This window comes from Hemicordylus capensis, chromosome 15 (assembly GCF_027244095.1).
Source record: "Hemicordylus capensis ecotype Gifberg chromosome 15, rHemCap1.1.pri, whole genome shotgun sequence".
In the NCBI taxonomy this organism is placed as follows: domain Eukaryota; kingdom Metazoa; phylum Chordata; class Lepidosauria; order Squamata; family Cordylidae; genus Hemicordylus; species Hemicordylus capensis.
Genome location: NC_069671.1, coordinates 456,032 through 482,291, shown reverse-complemented (window position 1 = coordinate 482,291; position 26,260 = coordinate 456,032). Strand labels below are relative to the sequence as shown.

General features: G+C 57.5%; 1 protein-coding gene across 3 annotated transcripts in view; it reads left to right on the top strand.

Annotated features, from left to right (window-relative positions):
- The first annotated feature begins 1,549 nt into the window (after positions 1 to 1,549).
- Positions 1,550 to 26,260, top strand: part of TPCN1 (two pore segment channel 1) — a 41,330-nt gene continuing 16,619 nt past the window's right edge. Inside the window, exons 1-10 of one of the 3 annotated variants that reach the window (XM_053280360.1) lie at positions 1,550 to 2,117; positions 14,256 to 14,380; positions 15,556 to 15,732; positions 16,286 to 16,399; positions 17,602 to 17,732; positions 18,682 to 18,770; positions 20,955 to 20,989; positions 21,495 to 21,553; positions 22,986 to 23,085; positions 24,886 to 25,002. In XM_053280360.1, the coding sequence (XP_053136335.1) occupies positions 1,952 to 2,117; positions 14,256 to 14,380; positions 15,556 to 15,732; positions 16,286 to 16,399; positions 17,602 to 17,732; positions 18,682 to 18,770; positions 20,955 to 20,989; positions 21,495 to 21,553; positions 22,986 to 23,085; positions 24,886 to 25,002 (1,113 nt within the window). In that variant the 5' untranslated portion in view covers positions 1,550 to 1,951. Of the gene's footprint in view, positions 2,118 to 14,252; positions 14,381 to 15,555; positions 15,733 to 16,285; positions 16,400 to 17,601; positions 17,733 to 18,681; positions 18,771 to 20,954; positions 20,990 to 21,494; positions 21,554 to 22,985; positions 23,086 to 24,885; positions 25,003 to 26,260 lie in introns of all 3 variants that reach the window. The other 2 variants (XM_053280359.1, XM_053280361.1) reach the window with 2 other exon arrangements.

The following is a 26,260-nucleotide window of genomic DNA, read 5'->3' as shown; positions in this document are numbered from 1 at the left end:
ACTAGCATAACAGGGAGGAGGAGTCTAGGTCAGCTTTTGGTCTGCTCTGCTTTTCAAGTTGCATGGAAAGTTTTGCTCTAATGGAGTATTGAACAAGGTCCTACTAATACTTCCCGAGTGCCTAAGAGACGAGTTGCCGTACAAACTTAAGAGTCACAAGTACAAGCAATGGGCGGGGGTGTTTCTCCCCTCCCCTCCCCTCCCCTCCCCCCCATGCTGCCCTCTCCCCTTTATTTGCAGGCTGCTGCAGCAGCAACAGCAGCAGCAGCTGGTCCTCGGGAGTGGGGTGGGCTGCCCAAAGAGGTGCAGCTGCCTCCGCTTCCTGGCAGCAGCTTGGGTGCTGGCTCCGCTCTCTTCCCGCGCTGCCTCCAGGGTGGCCACCATTCCTCAGGAAGAGTTGTGCAGTTAACTACAGGCTGGCCATGGGATTAACCTCCGCACAACTCTACCTGACAAATGGCCATCCTGCAGGCAGTGCAGCTCTTAGACTGTCCCAGCAGAATATGCTTGATCCCTCTCCCTCCGATGTCTATGCTTTGAATGGCCTCCCTCTCTTAATAATGTTGAGGTGGAGAGAGAGGCCTGCTGTAGTTGCTCAGTGTTGAAGGGGAAATGCACTCTGTGCATGCTCAGGGGTGGAACGAGGAAGGAAGCTGCTGCTTTGAAGAAGGGCCACAGATTGGGCAGGGGCTGAAAGGAGGAGGGAGCTGAGGGTGCAGGGTCAAGATCCAGCAGTATCTTGTTTTTGGTTGTGGTGGTTTTGTGTTCTTGTTCTGTCTCTTTTATTTTCTGGTCTTAATGACTTTATATGGGGACAGAGAGGTTTGTATTTTAGATTAATAAATGAAAAGAGTCAAGCTGCAGAGTTGCAGGACACCCAACAACTGTATTTGCAAGAGGTGGAGATGACTCTGGGGGGAGGCCCCCCTCCAGAAACAGTTTTCCACCCCTGACAGTTTTCTGGACTGACGGAAAGGCACTTTTCATATGCTCAGAGTGCATTTCATCCACAAAGCTCCCCCCCCCCCCGGAGTGCACTCGGCACCGGCTCTTCCGGTGCCTATGGCTGGCTTATGACATGTGGAGGCGTTGTCAAGCTTCAAAGGCCCCAGAGCATCTCCATAGCTTTGCAAACGAGTTGTTGTTATTTGACCAAATATTCTACCCAAAAGGACCATAGATGTCAGAGTTTGTTTTTGCATATATATTTGGCAAAGATGCAGTGAAAAACGGAGTCCAGCATGGATGTGGTTGCCTTGCAACTCTTTGCGGCATCCTCAGAAACCCCTTCAAGCGAAAACGCCCCCCGCCAGAGTCATAGGAAGCGGCCATCGACTGAGTCAGACCCTGGGTCCATCCCGCTCAGTATTGTCTTCCCAGACTGGCAGCAGCTTCCCCAAGGTGGCAGGCAGGAGTCTCTCTCTCAGCCCTGCTCTGCGACGCGTGTGCACGGAGGGGCTGCCCGGCGGGGAGTCCGCGGCGGCGGGGGCTGGTCCCGGTTGGGGCTGGGCGGGCCGCCGCCGCCGCCGCCACTCCTGAACGGGCTGCATTACGCGCGGGGGCCACCAGCTGGCTCCCCCCCCCCTCCTCCTCTTCTCAATCCCCGCCTCCGCCTCCGCCTCCTCCTTCTCCGTCGGAACTTGGACGGCTGAGCAGGAGCTCAAAGCCCGACGACGCCCGCCAAGTGCCGCCGCCGGGGGAGGAGCGCGCATCCCCCGCCCCGCTCGGAGCCTGCCCGCCGGCCGGGCTTGATGGGGGCCAGCAGCGGCCCGGCGCCACCGAGAGGAGCTGCGCCCGCCACGCCGGCGGCTTCCCGGCCGCTGGGAAGCTGCTGCTGCTGCTGCAGCTGCTGACCGCTGGAGGGGGCGGCCGGGCCGGGCGGCCAGCAGGGGCCTCCCTCCCTCCCTCCCTTCCTCCGTCCCGGGGCGGCCGGAGCCCGGCTGGGGGCACCATGGCCGGGAAGGCGCAGCAGGACGGCGGCGAGGACGAGGACGACGACGTGCCGCTCATCCTCACCCTGGACCGCGGGAGCAGCGGCAGCGGCAGCAGCGGGAGCAGCAGCAACAGCCCGCCGCGCGGGGGCTGCTCCGGGCAGGAGGCGCCGCTGCCCAGCCTAAGTAAGCCCCCCCCCCGCCGCCGCCTCTCCCCCCCCCCCCCCCGCGCTGCGCTGCCGCCGCCGCCGGTCCGGGGGGCCTGCGTGACTTCCTGCCACCGGGGCGGGGGTGGGTCGTGGGAGCTGCTGCGCGGGGTTGCTTGGAGGCAGCCCCCCTGCGGAGGAGGGCCGTGGACGCTGCTGCCGCCGCCACCGCCGTGCAAAAAATATGCCCCGCCGCCAGCTGGCAACTAACTTAGGGGGTCGCCGCAGCACAGCGCAGCCCTCCCTCCTCCCAGGAAGAAGGCGCCGCCGCCCCCCACTTGTTTTCAAACAGGGGGCGGGGTTGGGCACGTGCCCAGGCCAGTGCAGTGGACAAAAACAAACCGTCGGAACAGACCAATACAAGATGCTCAGGACTGGCAGCACCAATACGGAGGCGGATGCAACTGATACTTCTATGTTGCACAGGAAAACATCAGAGCAGCAGCAGCAGCAGCAGCAACGCTTTCAGGGTTCTCAAACTTGGGTCCCTTGCTGCTGTTGGAGGACCACTTCCATCATCCCCAGCCCCAATGGCCTTTGTGACTGGGCATGATGGGAGTTGTAGTCAACTGCAGCTAGGGACCCAAAGTTGAGAACCCTGTTCTAATCATTTAAAAGCCTAGGCTTTTAAAATGGTGCTGGTGCCTGACACTTTTCAAGTGATTTATTATGATTATTTCATTATCTATTGCATCCTTTTTCAACAACAGCAAAAACACTCAAAGTGGCTTACCTGGCAAAAGGAATAAGGAAAGGTTTCCTGTCCCAAAGGGGCTGACAGTCTGAAGGGAGACACCAGCAGCAGTACTTGGAGGGGTGCTGTGCTGTGCTGTGCTGAGCAGGGCGGGTTGCTCTTCCACTGGAGCACTGACTGCTTTCTACCGGTCAGAGCCTGGGTCCATCTCGCTCAGGACTGCCTACCCAGACTGGCAGCGGCTTCTCCAAGGCTGCAGGCAGGAGTCTCTCTCAGCCCTCTCTTGGAGAGGCTGCCAGGGAGGGAACCGGGAACCTCCTTCAGGCAAAGCAGATGCTCTAGGAAATGTACTAAAAAGAATGACAGAGAATGACCTGGTTCCCAGGGACATAGGAAGCTGCCGTATACAGGGTCAGACCCTTGGTCCATCTCGCGCACTACAGTCATCCCGTGCGGACCATGGTTTTACCAACCGCGGTTTAGAGTATATGCAAATGGCAAATTGTGAGAGGTCTTGCCAACCGGGACCTGAGTATCTGCGTTTGGCGAGGGGTTTCCGTAACTGTGGAGAGGTTTCAGCCATTTGGGGTTGGGGGTTCAGAGGTTCGACCTGCTCATTCCTCTTGGTGACCCTTGCTGAACTTGCTGTCCCTTCCTAATTTAAAATGCCTTTGAGTGATTTTGGCAGGGGTTGGGGGCAGTTTAAAAAATGTTCGATCTGCTCATTCTTCTTGGTGACTCTTGGCGATACTGCAGGGTTTTTTGTGTTGGGTTTTTTTTTTTTAGCAATTCTTTTGGTATCTTTTCCCCTTTATTTTTCGGTCTTGTTGCGGCTGTGGTTCCTCTAAGCCCCTCTTTCCCATAGACTTGAATGCCTCGCCAACCGCAAATTTGCCAACGGTGAGGTTTTGCCAGAACGGAACTCTAGTGGCTGGCAAGGGGTGACTGTATGGTCTCCCCAGACTGGCAGCGGCTTCTCCAAGGTGGCAGGCAGGAGTCTCTCTCAGGCTTACCTGGAGATGCTGCCAGGGATTGAACCTGGGGCCTTCTGCATGCAAACAGGCAGATGCTCTTCCCAGAGCAGCCCCACCCCCTGAGGGGAATATCTTACAGTGCTCATGCATGGGGTCTCCCATTCAAAGGCAAACCAGGGCAGACCCTGCTTAGCAAGGGGGACTGTGTTCCCTCTAACAGGGCTTCCCAGATGTTGTTGACTACCACTTCCATAATCCCCAGCCAAAGGCCATTGAAGCTGGGAATTCTGGGAGTTGTAGTCAGCAACATCTGGGAAGCCCTGTGAAACAGACAGCGGCTACAAAAAGAGAGACATTTTATTTTAAAACTTCAATTCTAAACAGTGGTTCTTCTGGACATTTCAGTACAGAGAAACAGTTTCCAAATGAGCATAAGGAACCAAGGAAACACGAGGAAAATGCATCCAGGCCAAGCTGCACCTCCTAATACTGTGCAAGAGTCCTTGCCAGGAGTGTTCCCGCCATCACCTCTAGTCTCGGCTTCCGCAGTGAGCCTGGCTTTCTCGGCCTCTCCGCTTCTGATGGTTCGCTTCCAGACGGATCCTTCCGCTTGGGCTCAACTCCCCCCCCCCCCGCCCGGATTCCTGCAGCTCCCCTCCGCTCTCCAGCCCTGGCTCTCCCAGCCTCCCCCTGGAACTTCCACTCCTCACTCGGCTCTCCCACTTTCCAGCTCTGACTCGTCCTCTGCTGCCGCCCAGCCTCCTTTTATTCTCTCCCCCGCCTCGCCCCACTTCAAATTTTCCTCAACACACCAATCAAAGCAAACTCACGTTCCCTCCATCTTTTTTTCAACATACCCCATCAAATCAAACTCTCCCTCCCCTCCAAAATTCTCTCTTCCCTCCCAAACCAAACAGAGGACAGGAGCTGTGGGCGTCTGACCCTGCATGGCTTTTCCAAACACAACCTGGGGCTGAGCAGGTGCACCAAGAGAGGAAGCTCCGGCCTCCTTCCTTCACAGGTGGCCAGAGGTTGGTTGGCACAGAAGGGAGTCAGCGAGCCGAAGGCGCCAAGCAAGCCTGGCTGAGAAAGCCCCCTTGGCACCGAGGGCCTGAAGGTGGCCTTCTCCTCCCAGTCGGGTGGGGAGGGGGCCGCTTCTCTCGAGAGAGGCGTCCACACATCCTGCTCGTTGGCTTGTGTAAAGAAGGCGGCTTTAGGGCTGTTGGGGGGGGCGATGCCAGAGTCCGAGAGCAGGAGCTTCCCCCACGGGTTGTGTGGAGGCTTTATTAACTTAATTATTCCACTGGAGCTGATGCCAGGGATGCTAGCGCTTCCTTTCTGTGCTTGTGTCCCTGAGATGGGACCAAAGAATTTGGTCTTTGTAACCTCATAGCAGTTATAACCTCATAGCTCTGAGCTCCTTGGAGGGAGAGCGGGATATAAATGTAAAAGTCAATAAAATATGCGGAGCTCTCTTCTGGGTCCGCCACGCCTTGTCAGGCTGACCATACCAAGCTCCGCCGCGTGAAATGCCACTTGCCGCCAGTGGGGAAATGCTAGACTGCTTGTAGTATAACAAAAGCTTTCAGCTGATTTGCTCCCATGAAATCCATGTGGCTTACTTGGGCTGTATGTGATGCATCACAGAGGCTGTTTTATTTTCGTTAAATAGACGGTTGCCTGTAGAAGCATTGGCATCTATTTTGCTGAATCACAGGATCCCATTGCCTGTTTCGCCGGACAAGGGGGCGGATGCGGCTTGGCTGGCTGGCTTGAGTAGTCTGTCCTGCTCCACGCTGACCCTTCTGCGGTGTCTCTGCTCCCCAGAACTGCAGGAGTTCTCAGACTTGCATCCCCAGATGTTGCTGGGCTGATTTCTTCTTTGTTTTTCTGTGTAACCCGCTTTGCGCACTTGGTTGAAAAGTGGTAGATAAATATTCGTCGTCGTCGTCACAGTCGTCGTAGGATTCCCATCCTCCCCAGCCACGATGGCCAGATGGGCATTGTAGTCTTAACGTCCTCTGGCGAGCCTGGTTTGAGAAACCCCTCAGTTGCCAGAGTCCGCAGCGCCTGGTTATTCTTGTGTGTTTGTCTGTCTCATCCCCACAGGAGTAAAACCGGGCCTGGTGCGCTGCTTTCAACAGCCAAGAGTGAGGGAGGCCGTACTTGGGAGCTTTTGTTTTGCTTGGGGAGTTGAGAGATGCAATGATCTGGGGAAAGTTGGCTTCAGGCCTTTCAATGACCAGAGGGGCCCAATTTTATGGAAGGGGTCTCCAATAAACAACCCAGCCCCAAATAACTGAGGAGCTTCAGGCGGCGACCAGTTGGTGCCTCTGCCAACAGACTCCCTCTCTTGCCTGTTGGAATTTTTCTGGATGTGCCCACTTGCTGACTTCTGCAGCCAGCATAATGCTCAGAAGGGCACTGACATCTTGTATCACCCTTTGCTCCTTTATGTCGCTTTGCCACCAGAGAAAGAGAACTCTCTTGCGTTTCTCAGGGGTGCTGGTATATATTGGGCCTTCAGTGTGTTCTCTCTGCCGTTGACACCAATGGGCTTCACGCATGTGCGGGGACCATGTCGGAAACATCCCAAGCTTCTCAGTCCTTGTTCTGTCGGGAACCTCGCTCCCGAATGCTCTCTGCGGCTGTGCCTCTCTCTTCCCCTCTGTCTTCCATCATCCATGCTTCTGTAGACTTTGTTGGGCTTCTGTTCTGAGCTTCTCCTGCAAGTACTGGTGGTTGGTTTTGGGGTGGTTTTTTTTAGATCCTTCTTGTTTTTTGTTAATTCCCTTTATTTATCTTTCTCTTTTAGTTATTTCACGTAGTTAGCACTTTGTTTTTTATTTCGATTTCCTTTACGATCTCACCACACCCCTCCTGATCCCGTCTGGGAAGGGAGATAAGTACGGTGATCCGCATGGTATGGCGAGCAAGATAGTATTTCAAAAGGGTGTGTGCTGTGAGGGCCAAGTTACCATCATCCGACATCCATAACAAATGTCTCTTCTGCCTCGGTGAAGCGCACATGCTGCTGGCCTGCACAGACTGCCAGAAATTCACAAAGCCAGCCAGAACAGAGCTTCTCACCTTGGTCCAGCTTTTGGGGAGTGCGCCCTGCGCACTTCACAACACTTGGTTGCCTCCAGTGCGAATAACACATTGAAGCCCCTCTGGGAGTAGGGATGTGCACGAACCAGTTTGGCGTTCTGTTCTTGGAATGCCGGACAGCCTTGGAACCCCCGTGTTCGAACTGGTTCGAACGTGGAGGCAGGGTGGCTTTAAGGTGTGGGGAGGGCGCTCTTACCTCCCCCACCGCGTTCCCACTTCCAGCACTGCTTTAACAAATGCTGGTGTGCTCTTGCCGCCCGGGTCGGCGTAAAACCAGAAGTGGTGTGCATGCATGTGTGAACGCTGAATTCAGATTATATTTCCAGAATGGCTACAGCACTGGGAGGAAAGTTGGACCAGCAACAGAAGGCTGCTTTAGATCAGTTGTTTGGGCTCATCGACACAGATGCTTATATTAATAAATAATAATAATACTAAATTCCTGCCTCTGAATTCACGCCCATGAATTCAGCGTGTTTGGACATCGTTAAAACCTCCTGGAAGAAGCTGCCATCTTTGCCACAACCTACGAAGCGTTTAGAGAGTTTTTATTGGGTACAATTAGAAGAAGACTCTTCCGTCTTCCTGCAGAAGCACCCAGCCCCAAACTTAATAGCCGCAGAAGCAGCGTTGAATAAACCCAAGCCATGACCAGGAGCAGGAATAACCGCAGGGGCTTGTGTCCCTTGAATGTGAGCAGTGCACCATCAGCAGCGGAACCTGGGGGCGGGGGGGGGCGATGTGGATTGGGCCCCCTCCTGGCTGACTTCCAGACCAGCAAAACTAGTCTGAGCTGGCGGAGGCTCCTCCAGAAATGTCCATCGTCAGACACACAGACACGCAAGAGCGCCAGGCACGTAGGGAGACCTCCTGGACAAATGCCACGCTCCTTTGTTATGAAGCCCAGAGATGGGAAGAGTTCTGGCTCATCGGCTTGACTGGAGAGAGCCTGGGCTTGGAGCCCTCAGGCAACGAAAGGGGGAGAGGAAGGCAGGCGGCTGCAGCTCTAACCACTGCACAGCTGTTTTTGTTTAGTTGATACAGTGCAGCTTGGATGGGTAAAATGAGAATTCCAAGCAGGGGGGCGGGCGGCAGCAGCCGGCAGGATCCCTCGCGTGCGCAAGAGAGAGAGAGAGAGAGAGAGAGATTGAGGGTGCAGGAGCTGCTCATAAACACCCGACTGGCGAAGATGACGGAGCTCCGCGGGCCTGCCTTGTGTTGGGACTCATCTGTGCCTCGGATGCCTTGGCCATAGCCAGGATTTTTTTCCATCTAAAATGCCCTGAAAATCCACGCGAAGAGCAAAAATAATAATAAAACCTTGCCAAATGGATGCGTTCCCTGGGAGGCCATGAAAATCTAATCGCTGTTTGTTCCCAACAGTTGTTCCGCTCTGTGCGTCAGATGTTCCGAGTCAGCGCCAACGAGTGGAAAGCAAGCAGACGCAGCCGGGAAACGTTGTCATTTCAGAGCTGCCGTTTGAATGTCTCCTAGTGCTTTGAAAATCTTTTATAGCCCCACGGCCACCTGTTCCCATAACAGAGCAGTTGAGCAAGAGCGCGCAGGCCGCGTGCCTGCCCACTCCCAGTGCAAACCGGCGGAGGGAATGGCCGTGTGCCTCTGCATTCTGACGGGAGCAAAGGAGGGCAGTGCTCTGGCCGCACCCGAGCCAGGCTCACCCTGGGAGAGAGGGGAGAAAAGCAGGGGCCGAAATATAATGCTTCCAGACTTGGAAAGGTTGTTAGAAATGTTTCCTCTGCCCCCTCAGAGGCTGTGCAGGAGGCAGCCAGTTATTGGAGGAGGGAGATGCTCTTGGAGAGATCCGAAAGTGGAGTTCGTAAAAGGTCACCGGAAGCTGACCAGATGCATTGGTTGGCTGCATCCATTCGTGGCATCCGCCTCACCTTCCTTGCCTGGCCTGCACGTCTCTCTCCCTTGGCCACGGGTTGGGCCACGTTGGGCTGCCCCTCCGGAGGAATGCTTGGCTTTGCCAAAGGAGTAAGGGAATCCGAGGGATTCCGTCCACACACACACACACACACACACACACACACACACTCTTGTGGAGTGCTCCTCATTAGATTGGAGGCGTCTGAAGTCAAGTGGGGCAGGCAAAAAAACAGAATGGAGTTAGCTGGAACGGCCGATGTCTAATGCAGGGGTTCCCAACCTTGTTGGACTACAACTCCCATCATCCCCAGCCATAATGGCCTTTGCCCATTGCGGCTGGAGGCGATGGGAGTTGTAGTCCAGCAGCCCCAGAGGGCCCAAGATTGGGAACTCCGAGTCTAATGATATGGTCGCAAACAGCAGTGGGGACAAATAAACAAAGTTGCTTGGTTGGTTGGTTGGTTGGTGAGGGGGTCAGTCGAGCCTTGTCTTTGCTCTCTCAATGGCAGCTGGAGGGTTTTGAATGGCAGCTCTGGATGAGTCTGAAGCGGGATGAGACACATTCACGGAGGCCGTGGCCACTAGACTGGAGAGGGGCCAGCCGCTCGGGGAGCACCGACGGGAGAGGGCGTTGCCCTCTTGCTCCTCTTGGAGGCTGCCCAGATGCACCCAGAAGCCTTTGGCCTCCTCCAGCAGGGCTTTTCTTCTGCAGCTGCTTCAGGGGACGGAGAGTCCCTGGCACTGTGGTGTTGGGGCTTCTGTTTGCAAGGTCCGGGCCCCAGAAGGGAAGGGAAGGGCTGCCGCGGCTCGGCTCTCGGCTGTCTGGCTGATGCAGCGGCCCAGAGGAAAAGCCCCGCCACGCCCTGCCTTGGCCCTGTGTGTGCAGCCCAGCGGGTGAGTGGATACCTTCCGATGTCGCTTCTTGAGGCAGGCGAAGACTTTCCTCTGCCTTGCTGGTAGCCGTTGTTCCCGAGGTGCAAAAGGATGTTTCCTCGTTCCCATCCCACTTGGCTTCAGAGACACCAACAGTTCTGACCAGCAGGGTGCAGATGATGGAAGATGGCATCCAGTGAGGCTCCTTTTTAACACGCTGATGTTCAGCAGTGAGCCGCCAGCTCCCTGTATCCCCCTGACATCTGCTGGTTTTGAATCAATGACAGTTCCTTACAAAGTTACGACATCTTGTGCTGCAGGGTAAGGGGTGGTTGTGTGTGGCTTCCTGCTGTAACGAGCATTTCATCATGCATTATGCATAGGAGCTCATTTCATAAAGCTGTAGACTAGAAACATGGGCTGAATCATCGGGGAGTGTCTTTCCAAAGAGGCCGGCGTTAAATATTAAGTGGGTTGCTGCCCTGGAATTCCCACTTGGCTTCATTCTGATGAAGGGAGTCACTCTAAATCAGGAACTCGGTGGACTGTAGCTGTAAACCTCTCTAAAAGTGCGGCTCAGCAAGGAGAGGTCAGGGAATTGGTCGCTGCCGCTCGGGGCGTCCAAGCGGCTGCTTTTGATTTTGTGTGTGTGAACTGGGCGTTCTGCACTGCGGATATAAATACCTAAAATTCCTTTAAAGGCGAAGAGTTTGGGACGGAGCAAAAATGTGCCGTTCTTCTTGGCGGTTGGTGTGGGGGACGACAGTCTTCTAAGCAACACACACACCATGACTTTTACACCCTGCGTCTGAATGCGGAGGCAGCTTGTCCATGAGGCGAGGGAGGCAGCAGCCTCAAGCAGCATGCAGGCGCCATCCGGCCCCGGGGGCCTGGCCTGGCCTGGCCTGCCTGCTGAAGCCTCTCTCCCTGGTCCACGCTTCTCCTGGCTGCCTTTTGGGTACATAGGAACCTAGGAAGCTGCCATATACTGCGTTGGTCTCTCTAGCTCAGGATTGTCTTCACGGACTGGCAGCGGCTTCTCCCAGGTTGCAGGCAGGAGTCTCTCTCCCAGCCCTCTCTCGTTGGAGATGCTGCCAGGGAGGGGACTGGGAACCTTCTGCTCTTCCCAGAGTGGCTCCATCCCCTGAGGGGAAGATCTTGCAGCGCTCACACATCAAGTCTCCCATTCATATGCAACCAGGGCAGACCCTGCTTAACTATGGGGACAAGTCATGCTTGCGACCACCAGACCAGCTCTCCTCTCCGGGCCGGGCTGTTAAACTGTGGGTTGGATCCCAGTCGGCCTCCAGCTTAAAAGCCCAACGGAGATGCATGCGCAGAGGAGGGAGAGGGTGGAGCTGGACCCTCCCTCTTGTGCTCTCTCCCACCTGCAGGCTGCAGCCGGTGCTGTCTCGGTGGATCAGTATTACAGCGAGGACACAAAGGAGAAGTGAGAGTGGAGAGGAACCCGGCGGGTGGAATCCCTGAGGCAGCAGTTCTTAAAACTAGGGATTCCACTGAGTCCAGTGCAAAGAGCAGCAGTCAGCTCTGCAGCACGTGATGCTGGCGGGGGGAGCCAGGCCCCCTCCAGCCATAGCGTGCTGCCGCTGCCGAGGAAAGTGGCTGGTCTCCTCCCCGGCAACTGTGGCCCTGAGGCGTGGGGCGTGCAGATCATCCTGTCTTCCAATGGGGTGGGGTGCTGCCCCCCCGCCCCCGCACGCACTCACCGGTCCAGGAGGCTGCTCAGCTGTGTCTTGGCACTTCCCATTTCAGGTTGTGGGGCATTCTCAGGTCCCCTCTTTGTACAGCTGAGTGGGAAAGCATTTCCTGGACTATGGGAAGCACCTCTATCGGGCAGCAGCAGCAGCAATCTAGGAAGGTGCTGAAAGGCCTCATCATCTCCGACTGCGCGGGAGGTGGCCATGGCCAACCCCTCCTGTCTTCTACCCAAGAGAACCCCAGAGAGGAGAGCTGGTCTGGTGGTCGCAAGCAGGACTTGTCCCCATAGCTAAGCAGGGACTGCCCTGGTTGCATCTGAATGGGAGACTTGATGTGTGAGCACTGGAAGATCTTCCCCCCAGGGGATGGAGCCGCTCTGGGAAGAGCTGAAGGTTCCCAGTTCCCTCCCTGGCTTCTCCAAGATAGGACAAGATTTTTTTTTAATTGAACCAACAAACTACCAAAGCATACAGTACTGAGAGAGACTCCTGCCTGCAACCTCGGAGAAGCTGCTGCCAGTCTGTGTAGACAATACTGAGCTAGATAGACCAATGGTCTGACTCAGTATATGGCAGTTTCCTATGTCCCTATGTTTTTCTGTGGGTGCCAGGAGTCGACACCGACTCTGTGGCCCACTTTACCTTTCCACTCCAGGGAGCAGCTGCAAGGGGAACCGGATATTTAAAAGCTCTCTCGTGGGTGGCTTTGCAAGATAGGAAGCTGCCTTCGACCGAGTCAGAGCTTTGGTCCATCTAGCTCAGCATTGTCTGCACGGACTGGCAGCGGCTCTTGCAGGTTGCAGGCAGGACTCTCTCCCAGCCCTACCTGGAGCTGCTGCCGCTGCCAGGGGATGGACCGGGAACGAACCGGGAATGACCTTCTGCAATGCAAAACAGAAGTCCTTCCTCTGAGCAGCAGCCCACCCTCCTGTCCTGCACTTAGGAAGCCCGACTTTCGGCCAAGCCTCCCCCGTGGCCCAGATGACAGGCAGCAGCAGGCCTCTCCAAGCTGGTCATTCACGTGGGGGTGTGATGGAAAGTGGCTTGTACCAAAAGGCGTGGCGGGGGGGGGGGGAGCCCGTGCATAGGCATGCAGAATCCTCCCCTGCCAGCCATTTTATCCCCCCTCCCCAGTCCATCCCTCCAGGCACTTCTCTTTCAGCTGCTCTTCAGTGAGGGACAAGCCCCGGGCTTCTGCTTCGCTAGAGGAAACTGGCTTCTCGTGTCCCCAGTTACCTGGCTGCCCCACGCTCGGCCTTTTAATATTGTAACTCACATGGGGGGGTGTGTGTGCATGGGGGGGTGGCTCAGGGGAGTTTCGACTCTGTGCAGCAGCTGTGAAGAAGGCACATTCCGTGCTAGGGAGCCTGAGGGATGGGGATGGGGATGGGGAGCCTGAGGGATGGGGCCAGCAAGAAAACGGCTCATATTCGAAGGTCTTGATCGGCATCTGTGGTGTGGCGGCGTCTCCAAAAGGGTATTGTGGAGCTGAAAAAGGGTCCGGAGGCTGGAGCCGCCACCTTACAAGGGAAGGGCTGCCATGTGCACGGACCAGTTTGGCGTTCTGATTTTCGAAGGCCGAACAGCTTTGGAACCGCCGCCCCCCCCCCCCGTGTTCGAACCGACCAGGTCCTTGGCCATCCCAGGAGACGGCTTGCCAGGAGCTTCGAAAGGCAGACGAAAGGAAGCCGCCCTCCCCGCGGGGCGCAAGGTGGCCTCCTTCCCTGGGGAGGACTGTCCGGCCAAGCGCTTGGCCTCCTTCCAGAGGACGGGGCGGGGGGGGGACTTGCTCTTCCATGGGGCTTTTCCTTCGTTTGGGCTGCAGCCCTGCTTTTCAAAACCTTCTTATGTGGCCTTTTCATAGTCTTGGTTTTAGCATAACTACCTGAATATTTCAACGTAACTCTCTGTGTGTGTGTAACTTTCTTGTGAGCTGCCTCGGCGCTTTCCGGCTTGAAATCCTTCGGCTTGGCAGGACCCTTTTGAGAACAGAAGTCGCTTGCGCAGCCTTCCTGCCACGGGGAAATGCAGCTCTTTTTTGTGATGCGCGTGCAGCGTTATAGGACCAAAACAGAAGGGTAAAATCTGAAAGAAGGCATCGGAAATGGGACCGGCACCCTCGGACAGTGCAGGGACTGCCGGGTCAAAACCCAGGCAGGACAGAAGCACACTTAACGGACACGCCGTGACACTGTTGTCTTCGTAGCAGCCTGTAATCAGGAAAGCGCCCTTGTGCCTGGAAGAGGAGCCCTCCAACTTGGGTCTCCAGATACTGCTGGACTACAGTGCCCATCATCCCCCAGCCCTAAGGGCCTTTGGCCTAAAACGTGGAATGGAAATGGAGTAAGCGAATAGACAAGTTATGGATGTGCTGCCACCGGGCGGGGTGACCACTTGCCTGGCTGGCTTTAAAAGGGGACTCTATACCTCCGCGAAGGTCAATCTGAGCCATTATGACTCATCACAAAGGAGAAGAGCTGGTCTTATGGGAGCGAGCACGAATTGCCCCCTTTGCTAAGCAGGGTCTGCTCTGGTTTGCATTTGGATGGGTGACTACATGCGAGCGCTGTCTGATGGTCCTTAGGGGATGGAGTTGGAACTCCGGGGATGGAGCATCTGCTTGCATGCAGAAGGTCTCAGGTTTATTCCCTGGCAGCATCTCCAGGTCGGGCTGGGAGAGACGCCTGCCTGAAACCTTGGAGAGCTGCTGCCTGTCAGGGTAGACGACACTGCGCTCGATGGGCCGATGGTCTGACTAGGAAAATGCTCCGGGAAGTTCCGTCCCGCGAGCTCACTGAGGACCCACCAGGGCTTCCCCCTTTCTCTTCCTCTTTCTGGGGGACTCCCCTTCCTAGCAGATGGAGGGAATTACGACTTGGCCAGCGAGACGCCCAGCCCTGCAGCCGGGGACTGCCTGCCTCGCCGGAGCCGTGCAAGACGCAGCTGGGAGATGAACTACCAAGAGGCCGCCATCTACCTCCAGGTGAGTCCCTTGGGGTGGCTGCACAGATGCAGGAAGCAGGACGTGGCCAAAGGCTGGTTCCCACCGTGACGAACCGGGTAGGAGGAAGAGCCTCCTCGCCTCGTTACTTGGGAGCTGGGCATGCCCCTGTTTCCTGCTCCTGAGCAAGGGAAGGCCAAGCTGGAGGCGGCAGTGGCGGGGAGGGGGAGCTAAGCAGCAGCTGCACCCGTGACCCAGGTCTTGAGCAGCGGAGGAAGCCAAGCCCTCCGCCCCGGCTGTGGCCGAGCACCCCATCCCTGCTGGCGCCTCTGGCCACGGGAGCACTAGCCTCTCCTTCCCAGCCCTAGAACTGGGCCGGATGAAGAGGCGGAGTCACCCGGGCACTGGGATGCTGGATGCCCGCTGGTCTGCTGGCTCCCCTCTTGGGTTCCCTTTGCTCCAGCGAGGCAAAGGTTTGGGTCCCGCTGCAGTGGTGGGTCGACCCAGACCAGACTCCGGAGGAGAAGGTGGGGATCAAGCTCTCCCATGTCTCTGGGGGTTCCCCCCCCCCTGCCGCCGCTTCGGACCTCCGTGTCTCTGCTTTGAAGCCTGCCGGTGCTGGTGGAGGAAGTGTGTGATCCTTGCCGGAAACAGACCAGGGCCTCTCTGGAAATGGCAGCCGCGTTTTCTAACCAGCCAGGGGGGCGCCAGAGGAGGTTCAGCGGCCTCTGCTTCCTGGCAGCCGCTCAGGTTGCTCCTCTCTCGCCCATGCTGCCTGCAGGCTGCCCATTCATCAGGTGGAGCTGCCCAGTTAACGGCACAGCTCTACCTGACAGATGGCCCGCCTGTAGACAGCACGGCTCTCGGGCGGGGCGGGGGAGAGAGGCGGAGCCACCCGGGCGGCAGCGGCTGGGAAGCAGAGGCAGCTGTGCCTCCTTAGGAGCAGCGGCTACTGCCTGTAGAGCTGGGAGCCGGGGAAGGGGAGAAGGGCCTTGGCAGGAGAGTGTCCGTGTGAGGGTGGTGGGGCCCCCTCCGCTCCCCTCTTCTCCTGGGCCACAGCAGTGAGACCCGGCTGGGCTCCCAGCTGATGCAGAACCGCGAGCCCCAGCGGGTTGGGGGGGGGGAGGAACGCAGGCCCCCCTCCTGCGGCCAGCGGGGCTCTCTCTGCTGGCCGGCCTGACTCTGGGCTTGGCGTCCCCTTCCCCGCTTCTGCGCAGGAGGGCGAGAACAACGACAAGTTCTTCACGCACCCCCAGGACGCCCCGGCCCTGGCCGCCTACCTCTTTGTGCACAACCACCTCTTCTATCTGATGGAGCTGAGCACCGCCCTGCTGCTCCTGCTGCTCTCCCTCTGCGAGGCCCCGGCCGTCCCCCTCTTCCGCCTCGGCATCTATGTAGGTACCCGGGGCAGGACGGGGGCAGCAGGAAGGGTCCCCCTGCCGCAGGAAGGCCCCTGCGGGGTTGCAGGTGAATGGGAGGCGGCAGGATCCCCTCTGGGGACGAGGCGGCCGCTCTGGGCAGAGCACCTAGGTCCTGGCAGCCTCAGGGCCGAGAGAGACAGTCCTGCCTGCCGCCTTGGAGAAGCCGCTGCCCGTCTGTGCAGGCGATACTCAGCTAGAGGGACCGAGGGCCTGACTCAGGCTGTGGCAGCTCCCTCTGTCCCTAAGCGGGAGGCTGGCTAGGACAGCAAAGAGGACGCTTTTGCAGATTTATTTGCATCAGCTTAGGGCCGGGCCAGGCCATCCAACCCGGCACCGGTCCGGCCACCCAGGCTGAAGGCTAGTTGGCTCAAGGGTGGCACCCCGCTCTTCAGACCCGGGGAGGCGCGGCTGGTCCCCTTGGCTCAGGTGCCCACTTGGAGGCTGGGCGGGCCGTTCAGGCCCTCCTGTGCCTGGGAGCTGCAGGGAGACGCCGCCGCCTTCCCCGCTCTGGCCCGTCTGCTTGCAGGTCCACGCCACCCTGGAGCTGCTGGCCCTGGCCGTGGTGGTCTTTGAGCTCCTGATGAAGATGCGCTGGCTGGGCTTCCACACCTACATCCGGCACAAAAGGACCGTCGTCAAGGTGAACTAACCTACCTCACAGGGTTGTTGTGAGGAGAAACCTAAGTATGTAGTACACTGCTCTGGGCTCCTTGGAGGAAGAGCCGGATAGAAAATGTGCAAAATAAATTAAACAAGCAAACTGCGGCTCACCCTCCCGCCTGCTGGCTCTGCGGCCCGAATCCGCCCCTTGGGGTGGAGCCGTGGGGCTCGGCGCAGGAGAGCCGCCGAGTGGAGGGGCCAAGCAGGCCCAGCCGCCTCTGCATCCCGGAGCTCTGCTGGCGCCTCTCTCTCCCATTCCGCACTGCCTGCAGGCTGGCCATTGGTCAGGTAGAGCTGTGCAGTTAACCGCCTGACTGCTAAGCCGGAGCGGGAGAGAGGGGGGAAGAAACAGAGGTCGGGGAGGAGAGGCAGCTGCGCTCCTTTGGCGCCCCCACCCCCTGCACGGCCCCCCGCCGGCTCCTTAGGATGAACATCTCTTGGTCTGCTGTGCCAGGAATTCCTTGTGGATGGAGAGGAGATCTCCCCACCGCCGTCTGGACCACAGAACGGCAACACAGAGGAAGAACCAGCAATGGAGCAGACGGGGTCCCCTCTCCTGCTTGGTTGCCCTCCAGGGATCCAGACTCTGGGGAGCTCCCCTCTCCATCCCCAAGGAGGCGGTGGGGGGGGCCGTGTCTCACCCTGCTGTCGCGGGAAGAGGCAAAGAGCCACGCAGGGCCCTCCAGTCTTGGGGTGTGTGTGTGTGTGTGTGTGTGTGTGTGTGTGTGTGTGTGTTCTTCCATTGAAAGATGGAGGTCCTGCCCTCCCCAGCACCGCAACACCCTCTGTCTTTAGATTTACCAGGCGCTGCTCAAAGACTTCCCAGGCGAGCTTCAAGTCTAGAGAACTGGGGGCTCCCCCCACCCCAGAATTAATTAAAATGGGAATACTGGAGCTGCTGAAAATGGGGTCCAACCCCAGTTCCAGTGGCACAATTGCAGCTCACGCCATGTGACTGTGTGGAGAGCCCCCCTTTCCTGACTTATAAAGCACCCAGGCGGGATCCCTCCCCCCCCATTCCTTTTTCCCGTGGTCACTTGGGCAGCTGGGTTTCTCCTCCTCTGCAGTTTTCTGTGCCCTCTCCCCAGGCACCTCCTCCTCAAGCGACGGCACAGCGTTGGCCGCGTTCTGCTTTGCCTCCGCGGTGCCGCTTGTCACCTTCTCCGCCTCCTTTCCTTGCAGACTTGCGTTCTGTTGCTGCAGCTGGTGGAGGCAATTGTGGTGCTGGTGCGCCAGACGTCCCACGTCCGGGTCACGAGGGCCTTGCGCTGCATCTTCCTGGTGGACTGCCGCTACTGTGGAGCTGTCCGGAGGTGAGGAGCTGACCCCACCCCACCCCTGCCCCACACGGGAGTTTTCTCTCCCTGCCCCGGTCTGTTTACTTGCGAAGCCGACCGACCGGACGCCAGGGGGACTCTTGTGTACATGGGGTGAGTTGGAGACGGCAAACGCACCTGACCCCACAGTGGCCCGCAGGGGATGATGGGCGTTGTAGCCCAACCACAGCCGGAGGGCCAGACCTGTGCAGGCGGTCCTGATCCGGTGATCGGACTCGGAATTAGGCTGCTTCCTGGGAGGTCCAAGCTGGAATTGAAAACGAGGCCGCTCCTCGGGAAGGCGAACGGAAGGAGCAGCCAGGGCCTTTCCAGCCCCCTGGTTTGCGCCTCTGTTGCTGAGCACCCGTACGGCGGAGATCCCGCCCGGATCCCAAGCGCCTGCCCTAGAAAGTGGCGCTCACCTGCGCAGCATCCTTGCGCCAAAGCGATGCCCTTCCACGAGCGCCCTGCGAGTCAGGATGTGGGCCGCAGTGTCTTCCCCACATTCCGGCTGTGGCAGGGGGGCAATCCCTCCCCAAGAGGGCTGTTTCTGCTTGCCTCCCAAAGGCGCTGGCTTCTCTGCCCCGGGAGCTCCCCGAGGGGTGCTGCTGCGGCCACCGTCTGGCTCCCCCCCGCCCTCCTCCCCACGATGGGCTTCACACAGAGTGGTGGGAAGGGAGGCGGCCCCCTTGCACGGGCGGCTTCGTGGGATACAAGGGGAGCCCCCCAGACGGGAGAGTGGCCCTCCGCTTCAGCCCAGGGCAGTCTCCCACCCAGGGGCTGCAGCCGGGGTCTCGCTTCTCTTCCTTTTTAGACTATTTCTTCCTGTTTATTTCACTAGGTAAACGGCGCTGAGAAGGGTTTTTTTCCCCTAGTCAAAAAGCGGAGGGTGACTGCTCTTCTCGATGATGATGATGATGATGATGATGATGGGTGTTTCTTTCAGAAACCTGCGACAGGTCTTCCAGTCCCTGCCTCCGTTCATGGATATTCTGCTGCTGCTGCTCTTCTTCATGGTCATCTTTGCCATCCTTGGTAGGTCGCTGGGTCTGCTCAAGAGCCCCGCCCCCTCCCTTTCCGTGGCCAATGAGCTGGCTCCGGCCAGGGAGCCTGGCCTCCCTCACCTGCAGCCAGCCCCCCTTGGAGTCCCCGCCTCGCCCCATGTCGCTCGGCGGTGGAGCCCTTTCCCAGCTGTGGCTCCGGAGCGCCTTCCCCAAGGGAGCTGGGCTGGCCCCGGCACAAGGACTGGCATCCTTTCGGCAGCAGCAGGGGGAGGCTTGTGGACTTGCTCCGGGTTTCCAGGGTGCGGCAGGGCTGGTTTCAGTGGCTCTTGGGCGGCTTCTGTGCTGGTTTCTTGTGGCGGCTGCTTCTGCAGCCTTATGTTGACTTTTACACGGAGCTTTTTGCACGTTTCCTGTTTTGCTGTTTTAAAGTGCCTGACGCTGTGGGAGTCCCATACTCAGGGACGGCTTAGGCAGGAGCTAAATAAAATAAATAAGGCGTGGTTGGGGTGACAGCAGAGACTTTGCTTGAATCTCTTTGACTAGGAATACAATTAAAAGGGGAAATATCTGTGAAATGTCTTGAGCACTTTAGAAAGCTGGGCTGGGCCTCCGCATCCCCTCCGGTTCATTCTCCAGCTGCCTCTCTCCACTGCTTTGTCTGACTCTGTACAAAAATACAGCCGTGAAGAGGCAGGGAAGAGATCTGGGCCGTGTTCTCGAGGTCTCACTGAATCCAGCTTAAGACCAGATTAAGTGACCGAGAGCAGCTGCAGCTGCTGAGTTGGCGAGTGTAGGACGTCCGTTGACGTGCGTTGTCTCGAAATCCTCGGCGCTGGCCTGAGAGCGGTTGTGTGCCGAGGCCTGGGCAGTGCTGGGGGCGCCCCGAGATGATCAGGCATGTCTGGAGAGTCCCTTCAGCCCAAGGGCGTTCAAGGCAGCTTGTTCAGTGGTGTCTAGGACAAGGGTGGCAAAGCCGCAGAACCTGGCTACGAAAAGAAAACACTTTGAATAGCTGGCAGAGAGGCTGACCCACTTTGTGGGAAGGAGGCTGGAAAGTTGTGAGGCTAAATCGAATGGCTCCAGATGGGACGAAAGGCCTTGGGGGCAGCCCCAGTGCCCAGAGGGGAGGGCTGGAGGGAGGCGGAGGCGGAGGCAGTGCCGCTGTAGAGCAGGGCTGTGTTTGGAGGGCAGGGGTCCCTCCTGGGCCATGAGGAGGAGGCATGCTTTCGTGGAAGGGCAAAATGTTAGTGGGGAGGGGCCTGGGGGTCTTCCTCGCCCGACCCCTGAGCGGCATCCACTGAGTACAGCATCCCTGAGAAATGGCTCCCCAGCCTCTCTCTGGGCATCTCTAGGGAGGGAGAGCCCGCCACTGGGCAAGGCCGGCCACGCCACTAACCAGCAGCTCTCCTAACACGAATACGCCCAATACGGATATCCCGCTTTTCAACAAAAGTTCCCCAAGCGGGTTACACAAATATGAATAAATGAAATGGCTCCCTCCCTGTCTCCAAAGGGCTCACCGTCTTAAAAAGGAACCCAAGGTAGACCCCAGCCCCAGCCACTGGGGGGGGGGGGCTGCTGTGCTGGGGATGGAGAGGGCCAGTTGCTCTCCCCCTGCTCAGTGGAAGAGAATTGCCACTTTAACAAGGTGCCCCTTAGCAGGGGATAGCGGAGGACTCTCGTGTCTGGCTCGGATCGGCTTCCTTGCCCTTCCCAGCCCCTGGTTCCAGTCCTGCCCTCAGGAGCCCAGAGAACAAGCCTCCTCCGCCTCCTCCCCCCCGCCCCCCATGGCAGCCCTTCAGATGTTCGGAGTGGGCTCTCGTCTCCCCTCTTGGTCTCCTCCTGCCCAGGCTAAGCACGCCCAGCTCCTTAAGGCCCCTGGTGGGGGGTCTGTCCAGCTTGGGAGGAGGGCTGGAGGTCCACGGAGTCGTGCAGGCCCCGGGCCCCATACCTGGCAGGGCAGAAGTCGGCTGGGATGGGAAGGGGTGGGGTGGGGTGGGGGGAGGCTGCGTCCAGCCCACAAGCCGCCAAGGACGGTGTGGCCAGCCGGGTGAGGTCCTGAGGAGGAGGCCGGGCCAGCGCCCCCTTGCTCTGGCCTGGGGGCCGCTTGGTTGCTGCTGAGCGCCTCCCCCTGTGGCATGGGGGGGTGGCTCTTCTTCTGTCCCAATGGATCTCTTTTCTCTTCCTTCCATTCCTTGCCCCCCAACCTCTCTAGGCTTCTACTTGTTCTCGCCTAACAAATCCGATCCGGTAAGTGGACGCACATTCTGCAGACTTCCCTGGAAGCCTCCCTTGACGCCGGGGCTCCTGGGGCGGCCTGCGGCTGGATCGCATCCCTGGATCGCAGGGCTGGAATGGGAGCCACGTCCCTGGAGGGCAGCGTGGCCCAGCCGTGGCTGTGCAGCCTGACTCTTGTTTGCAGAGGAGCAAGAGAGAGGAGGGGAAGCCCCCACGCCCCAGGCCCCACTCCTCCGACCTCGCTAGGCCCCAATAGCAGCAGCAGCAGCTTTTGCTGCCAGAGGGTCGCCTGAGGGAGGGGGCTGGCGGGGGGGGGGGAGCAGCAACTCTCTTTGCTGAGGCTGCACGTCTGGAGGGGACGTTCCTGAGGGTTGACTCTTTGCCCCTCATCCGGGGGGGGGGGACTGGGTGGCGTCCAGGCTGCAAGAGAGCCCTTCACAAGGACTGGCGGGTGGGCGGGCGGGCGGGGGAGAGTGGCAGCGGTGTGGTGCTGACAGCTGGTTTTTCCCTCCTGCAGTATTTCAGCACTTTAGAGAACAGCCTTGTGAACCTCTTTGTCCTCCTGACGACTGCAAAGTAAGCCCCTTTGCTGCTCCCCGGCAGGTTTTTTCAAGAGGGGGCCACGTGTGCCGAAATCCACCTGCGTGTGGTGTGGGCCGCAGGGATGTGGCATGGGTGACAGTGGGGGCCTGTAGCCTGTGAGGGAGTCCGAAGTAGGGATTTTCCAGCAGTAATGCCAAAGCAGCCCCCAGACCAGTTCAACCAACTGTGTTCGTGCAAAGGTGCCGGCTGAGAGCTCCTCGCGGATCAGTTTTCATCACTGCGACAAGAATATCAGACTTAACTGTTCCTGAGGAGACTGTGGGGTGTATTCGGTCAGGGCGCATCTCAGTTCGGACACCAGGTTTACGTCACTGAGGGTGGCTCTCAGCTTCCATTTCAGCAGTTTTATGGAATTTCAAGTACGTTTCCTCTTCCAGAGTCTTAATTGCAAATACAGCCACCATAATCTCAGATTGCAACTACAAATGCGAATTGCAAGTTCATGTATGCTAGCTAATGGGGGGGGGACATTTTTTGCTAGACATCTCAGGTGGGCCTCACCCTGGGGTCAGGCGGGCCAAATGCCCTTGTTGTTCTAAATGTCCCAGAGAAGGTCTTCACCAGCATTTGCTCAATATCGCAGAATACCACAACTTTGTGCAGCTCCACAAACTTTGGAAGCATACACAACTTCTCTCATTCTGCTAGCGCAGGCCTGCTCAACTTTGCCCCTCCTGCACATGTTGGCCTACAGCTCCCTTAATCCTTGGCTATTCGCCACTGTGGCTGGGGATAATGGGAGTTGTAGTCCAAAAACAGCTAGAGCGGGGGGCAAAGTTGAACAGGCCTGTGCTAGCACAACCTTAATCTGGAATGGGTGTCAGACCCCCTTCTGCTTTCAGGCTTTGGGCATCCCTGCCACTCCGTGCCTTTTTGTGAGAGAGTGTGTGTGTGTGTGTGTGTGTGCAGTTTCATTTGCTGTGCTTGTGCAGTGTTCATCTTGAGCAGCCAGCCACTCTTCTGTGAGCACGGAGGTCCTAGTGCGCCTGGGACACTTATTTCTAATGAACTACTCAGATCTCCCATGAAGCACCCAAATCAACTGCCAGAGGTCCAGTGAAGGACTCCAGTGGCAGGCACAGCCGTGGCTTCCCGGCAGCGCAGCTCGGCTTCTTGCTCCTCTCTTCTCCTGCCCCGCCAGAGACCTGTTCTGCCGATAGGCTGGCCGTTCCTCAGGCTAACTGCACAGCTCCACCTGATGAGTGGGCAGCCTGAGAGAGAGGTGCAAACGGAGCTGCTGCCGGGAAGCAGAGGCGGCTGTGCCTCCCGGACGGGCTGCTGCTGCTGCTGGTGGTGTAGCCTGCTGTGGGCCAGCCTCTGCCGGGCAGGAACCCCCCCCTTCTGCCTCTGCTGAATGAGAGAGCCTGACGTCAGCCAGCTGGTTTCTCTCTCCTTTGGGGTGTAGTTTCCCGGACGTCATGATGCCTTCTTACGCCCGAAGTTCCTGGTCCTGTATCTTCTTCATCGTGTACCTCTCCATTGAGCTCTACTTCATCATGAATTTGGTAAGTCCCGTGACTGCCGCTTCAGCCCTCACAGCTCTCGTGGAGGTGCTCTGGGGTCCATCTCTGGGGCAAGACACAAGGCTGCAGGTGACCCTCTCTTAAAGGTTTTGGCCGCACCTTTCTCGCTCTGTCATCTGCTCAGCTCCAAAGGGAAAGGGTGCCATCAAGGCGGTGTTGACTCCTGGCGCCCCCAGAGCCCTGTGGTTGTCTTTGGTAGAATACAGGAGGGGTTGACCATGGCCTCCTCCCGCGCAGCATGAGATGATGCCTCTCAGCATTTTTCCTATATCTCTGCTGCTGCCCGATATAGTCTGGGAAACAGACCAGCGGGGATTTGAACTGGCAACCTTCTGCTTGTTAGTCAAGCATTTCCCTGCTGCGCCACTTAAGGTGACCTGCTCAGCCCTAGCCCATCGTTAATGTTTTGGTGGTTTATTGCAAAATGTAGTCACAGTCTTAATTTTTTTTTTTTTTTTAGCTCATCCTCAAGCATGAATAGGGTTTATGGAATAGCCACTTCCTAGATTTTCCGTTCGGGTTCCTTCCCCTCCCTCTTGGTGCCCTTAATTTTCTCTCTCTTTCCTTTTATCAATGTCCCAACAAGGTCTGTCATAATCAAGTCGTCTTGGGTTCCTTGATCCAATGCTTACAACAGGGCTTCTCAAGCCTGAGTGCCCGGATGCTGTTGGACTAGAGCTCCCTCTGACCATTGTGACTGGGGATGATGGGAGTTGTAGTCCAACAGCCTCTGGGGACCTGGGCTTGCGAACCCCCACCTTACAGGGCCTGAAAGCCCCGTGGTGTCTCTCCCAGGTGCTCATTGTGGGTGCAAGTCTGAGAAGCCGGAGGGATGCCAGGCGGGGGCCTGGAAGCAGCTCTAGTTTGGACACAGCTGTGGAAAGGGAGCTGAGCCCTCACGGGCATTCACTGCCCCCACCCCCAGTTTGTATAGACAGACGTTTCTTGTACTGCAAAGAATGTGGATCCTGTGGTTGGGACAGGTTAATCTCTCCAGAGCCCCAGTGCCCTCCTGCAAGGAGAAGCCTCTTTGTCACGGAGTAAAGAGTATTGTGCTTGTACGGTCGGGATCTCTGCCTGGTCCCTGCTAATCTCTTCGCTTCCTGCCTAATCCCCGGCTTCCTGATAGCCAGTGTGACTTGGAGGCTTTTGCAGTTCCCCTGCTGGCAATCCAAAAGGGCTTTGCAAGCAAGCGTCCAGCTCTCTGGAAGTCCCCAGGATGCCACCTAGTGCTCCTTTGGGCTCCTCTGGACTCTGGTGACCCCTGGACCTGCTCTCCTTTCGCTGGCTGCGCCTCTGCCTGCTCTCTGAGTGAAGATCACCTGGGCTCCGGATGAAGCTGCTTCTGCCTGCTTGACGTTTTATGCACAGGAGGGAGCAGGGGGAAGAAGACTTTTTAAAAATAATCTTTTATTAAGTTTATTAAACATTAGAAAGATACATTAACATTACAACAGAATAAAGAAACATTTGCAATATGCTAGAAAGAAAGAAAGAGAGAAAGAAAAAGAGAGAAAGAAAATGAAAATTATGTACAGTTGGTAATAGATTCTGTTAGACTGGTATATCGGTCATACTTCTGTATTCAGTCCATCATCTTCTTAACCATTTCAACCAAGATCTTACTCGGATTATAATAAACCGGGGAAGGAGACTTTTGTAAGAGACGGGAGCCGCCTCTTGAGGTGTCTCCTCTCTCTCTGCCTCGTGATGGCAACAGGGTTCAGGGTTTCCCTCCATCACGAGAAGAACCAAACGTCTCCTTTTCTGGTCTTCACGTAGCTCCTTGCTGTTGTGTTTGATACTTTCAATGACATTGAAAAGATGAAGTTCAAGTCGCTGCTGCTTCACAAGCGCACAGCCATACAACACGCTTACCGCCTGCTTGTCAGTCAACAGGTATGTGGCGCTCGGTCTGTGTGTGCGTTTGTGTGTGTGTGTGTGTGTGTGTGTGTGTGTGTGTGTGTGTGTGTTCGTGTGCATTCCCCAGTTTCTGCTCGTGGGTGGTCAGCCCTCCCAACTAAGGGCAGGGGTCGGCTGGTGGGATTTGGGGGTCCCAGGAATCTGGCGCTCTGAGGCACGCGTGGATCTCAGCCGGGGCGGCAGAAGGGCCTTCCGCTTGGGGGAAGGCAGAGGCACACATGGCCGGAGCACCACCAGCTCCCTCCACAGAGCATGCTGGGTGTCCCAGGCCGTGGCAAATTTTCTTTGGGATCTAGGAGCCAGCCAGCCCCACAGGCAGGAGCCGGGCAGTGGGCACTTGACAAACACACCACACTTGGAGATGCACCAAGCAAAGGGGGGGGTGTACAAATGGGCCTCTCTTGACCTGTAGCCGACTTGGAACAGAAACGGGGCGGCTGCCAGGGACAAATAAAGGCTTGGGTCAGTAGCTCTGCCTCTCGAAGACCCTGGTCCAGGCACTCAGGGTAGATGTCGAGGTGCCGTGGCTCCCTGGTGTGTGCAGCCATGCAGAGAGCATCACCAGCGGCAAAGGGCCACACAGCAGAAGGCACACCCTAAGCCACCACACCCTGTGAGAACCGGAATGGCTGCTCTCTCCCCTCCCTTGTCTTGGCTGGGTGCCGTGGGGGCACCTTGCGATCAAGAGCCTGTTCACCTCCATCACCTCCGATGTCCTACGTGCCGCCACGCGCCAGCAGGGGCCATTGGTTGTTTGCAGCAGCCTGTGGGGGAAGAGCTCCCGTAAGAGAGCAAAGGAGCAAAGCAGAAGGGGCCGTGAGCCGCCCTCCCGTCTCTCTGCCTCTTCAAGGTTTCTGGGCAAGAGGTTTCCAGAACATCGCAAGAACGTAGGAAGCTGCCATAGACTGAGTCCGACCCTTGGTCCATCCAGCTCAGTCTTGTCTACCCAGACTGGCAGCGGCTTCTCCAAGGTTGCAGGCAGGAGTCTCTCTCAGCCCGATCTTGGAGATGCTGCCAGGGAGGGAACCTGGAACCTTCTGCTCTTCCCAGAGCAGCCCCATCCCCTACTAAGGGGAATCTCTTCCAGTGCTGCTCACACTTCTAGTTTCCCTTTCATATGCAACCAGGGCAGACCCTGCTTAGCTAAGGGGACAAGTCATGCTTGCCCAAGACCAGCTCTCCTCCTCTCTCTTCCTCATCATTGATGTAATGACCCAGAGTATTTGTCTCTTGA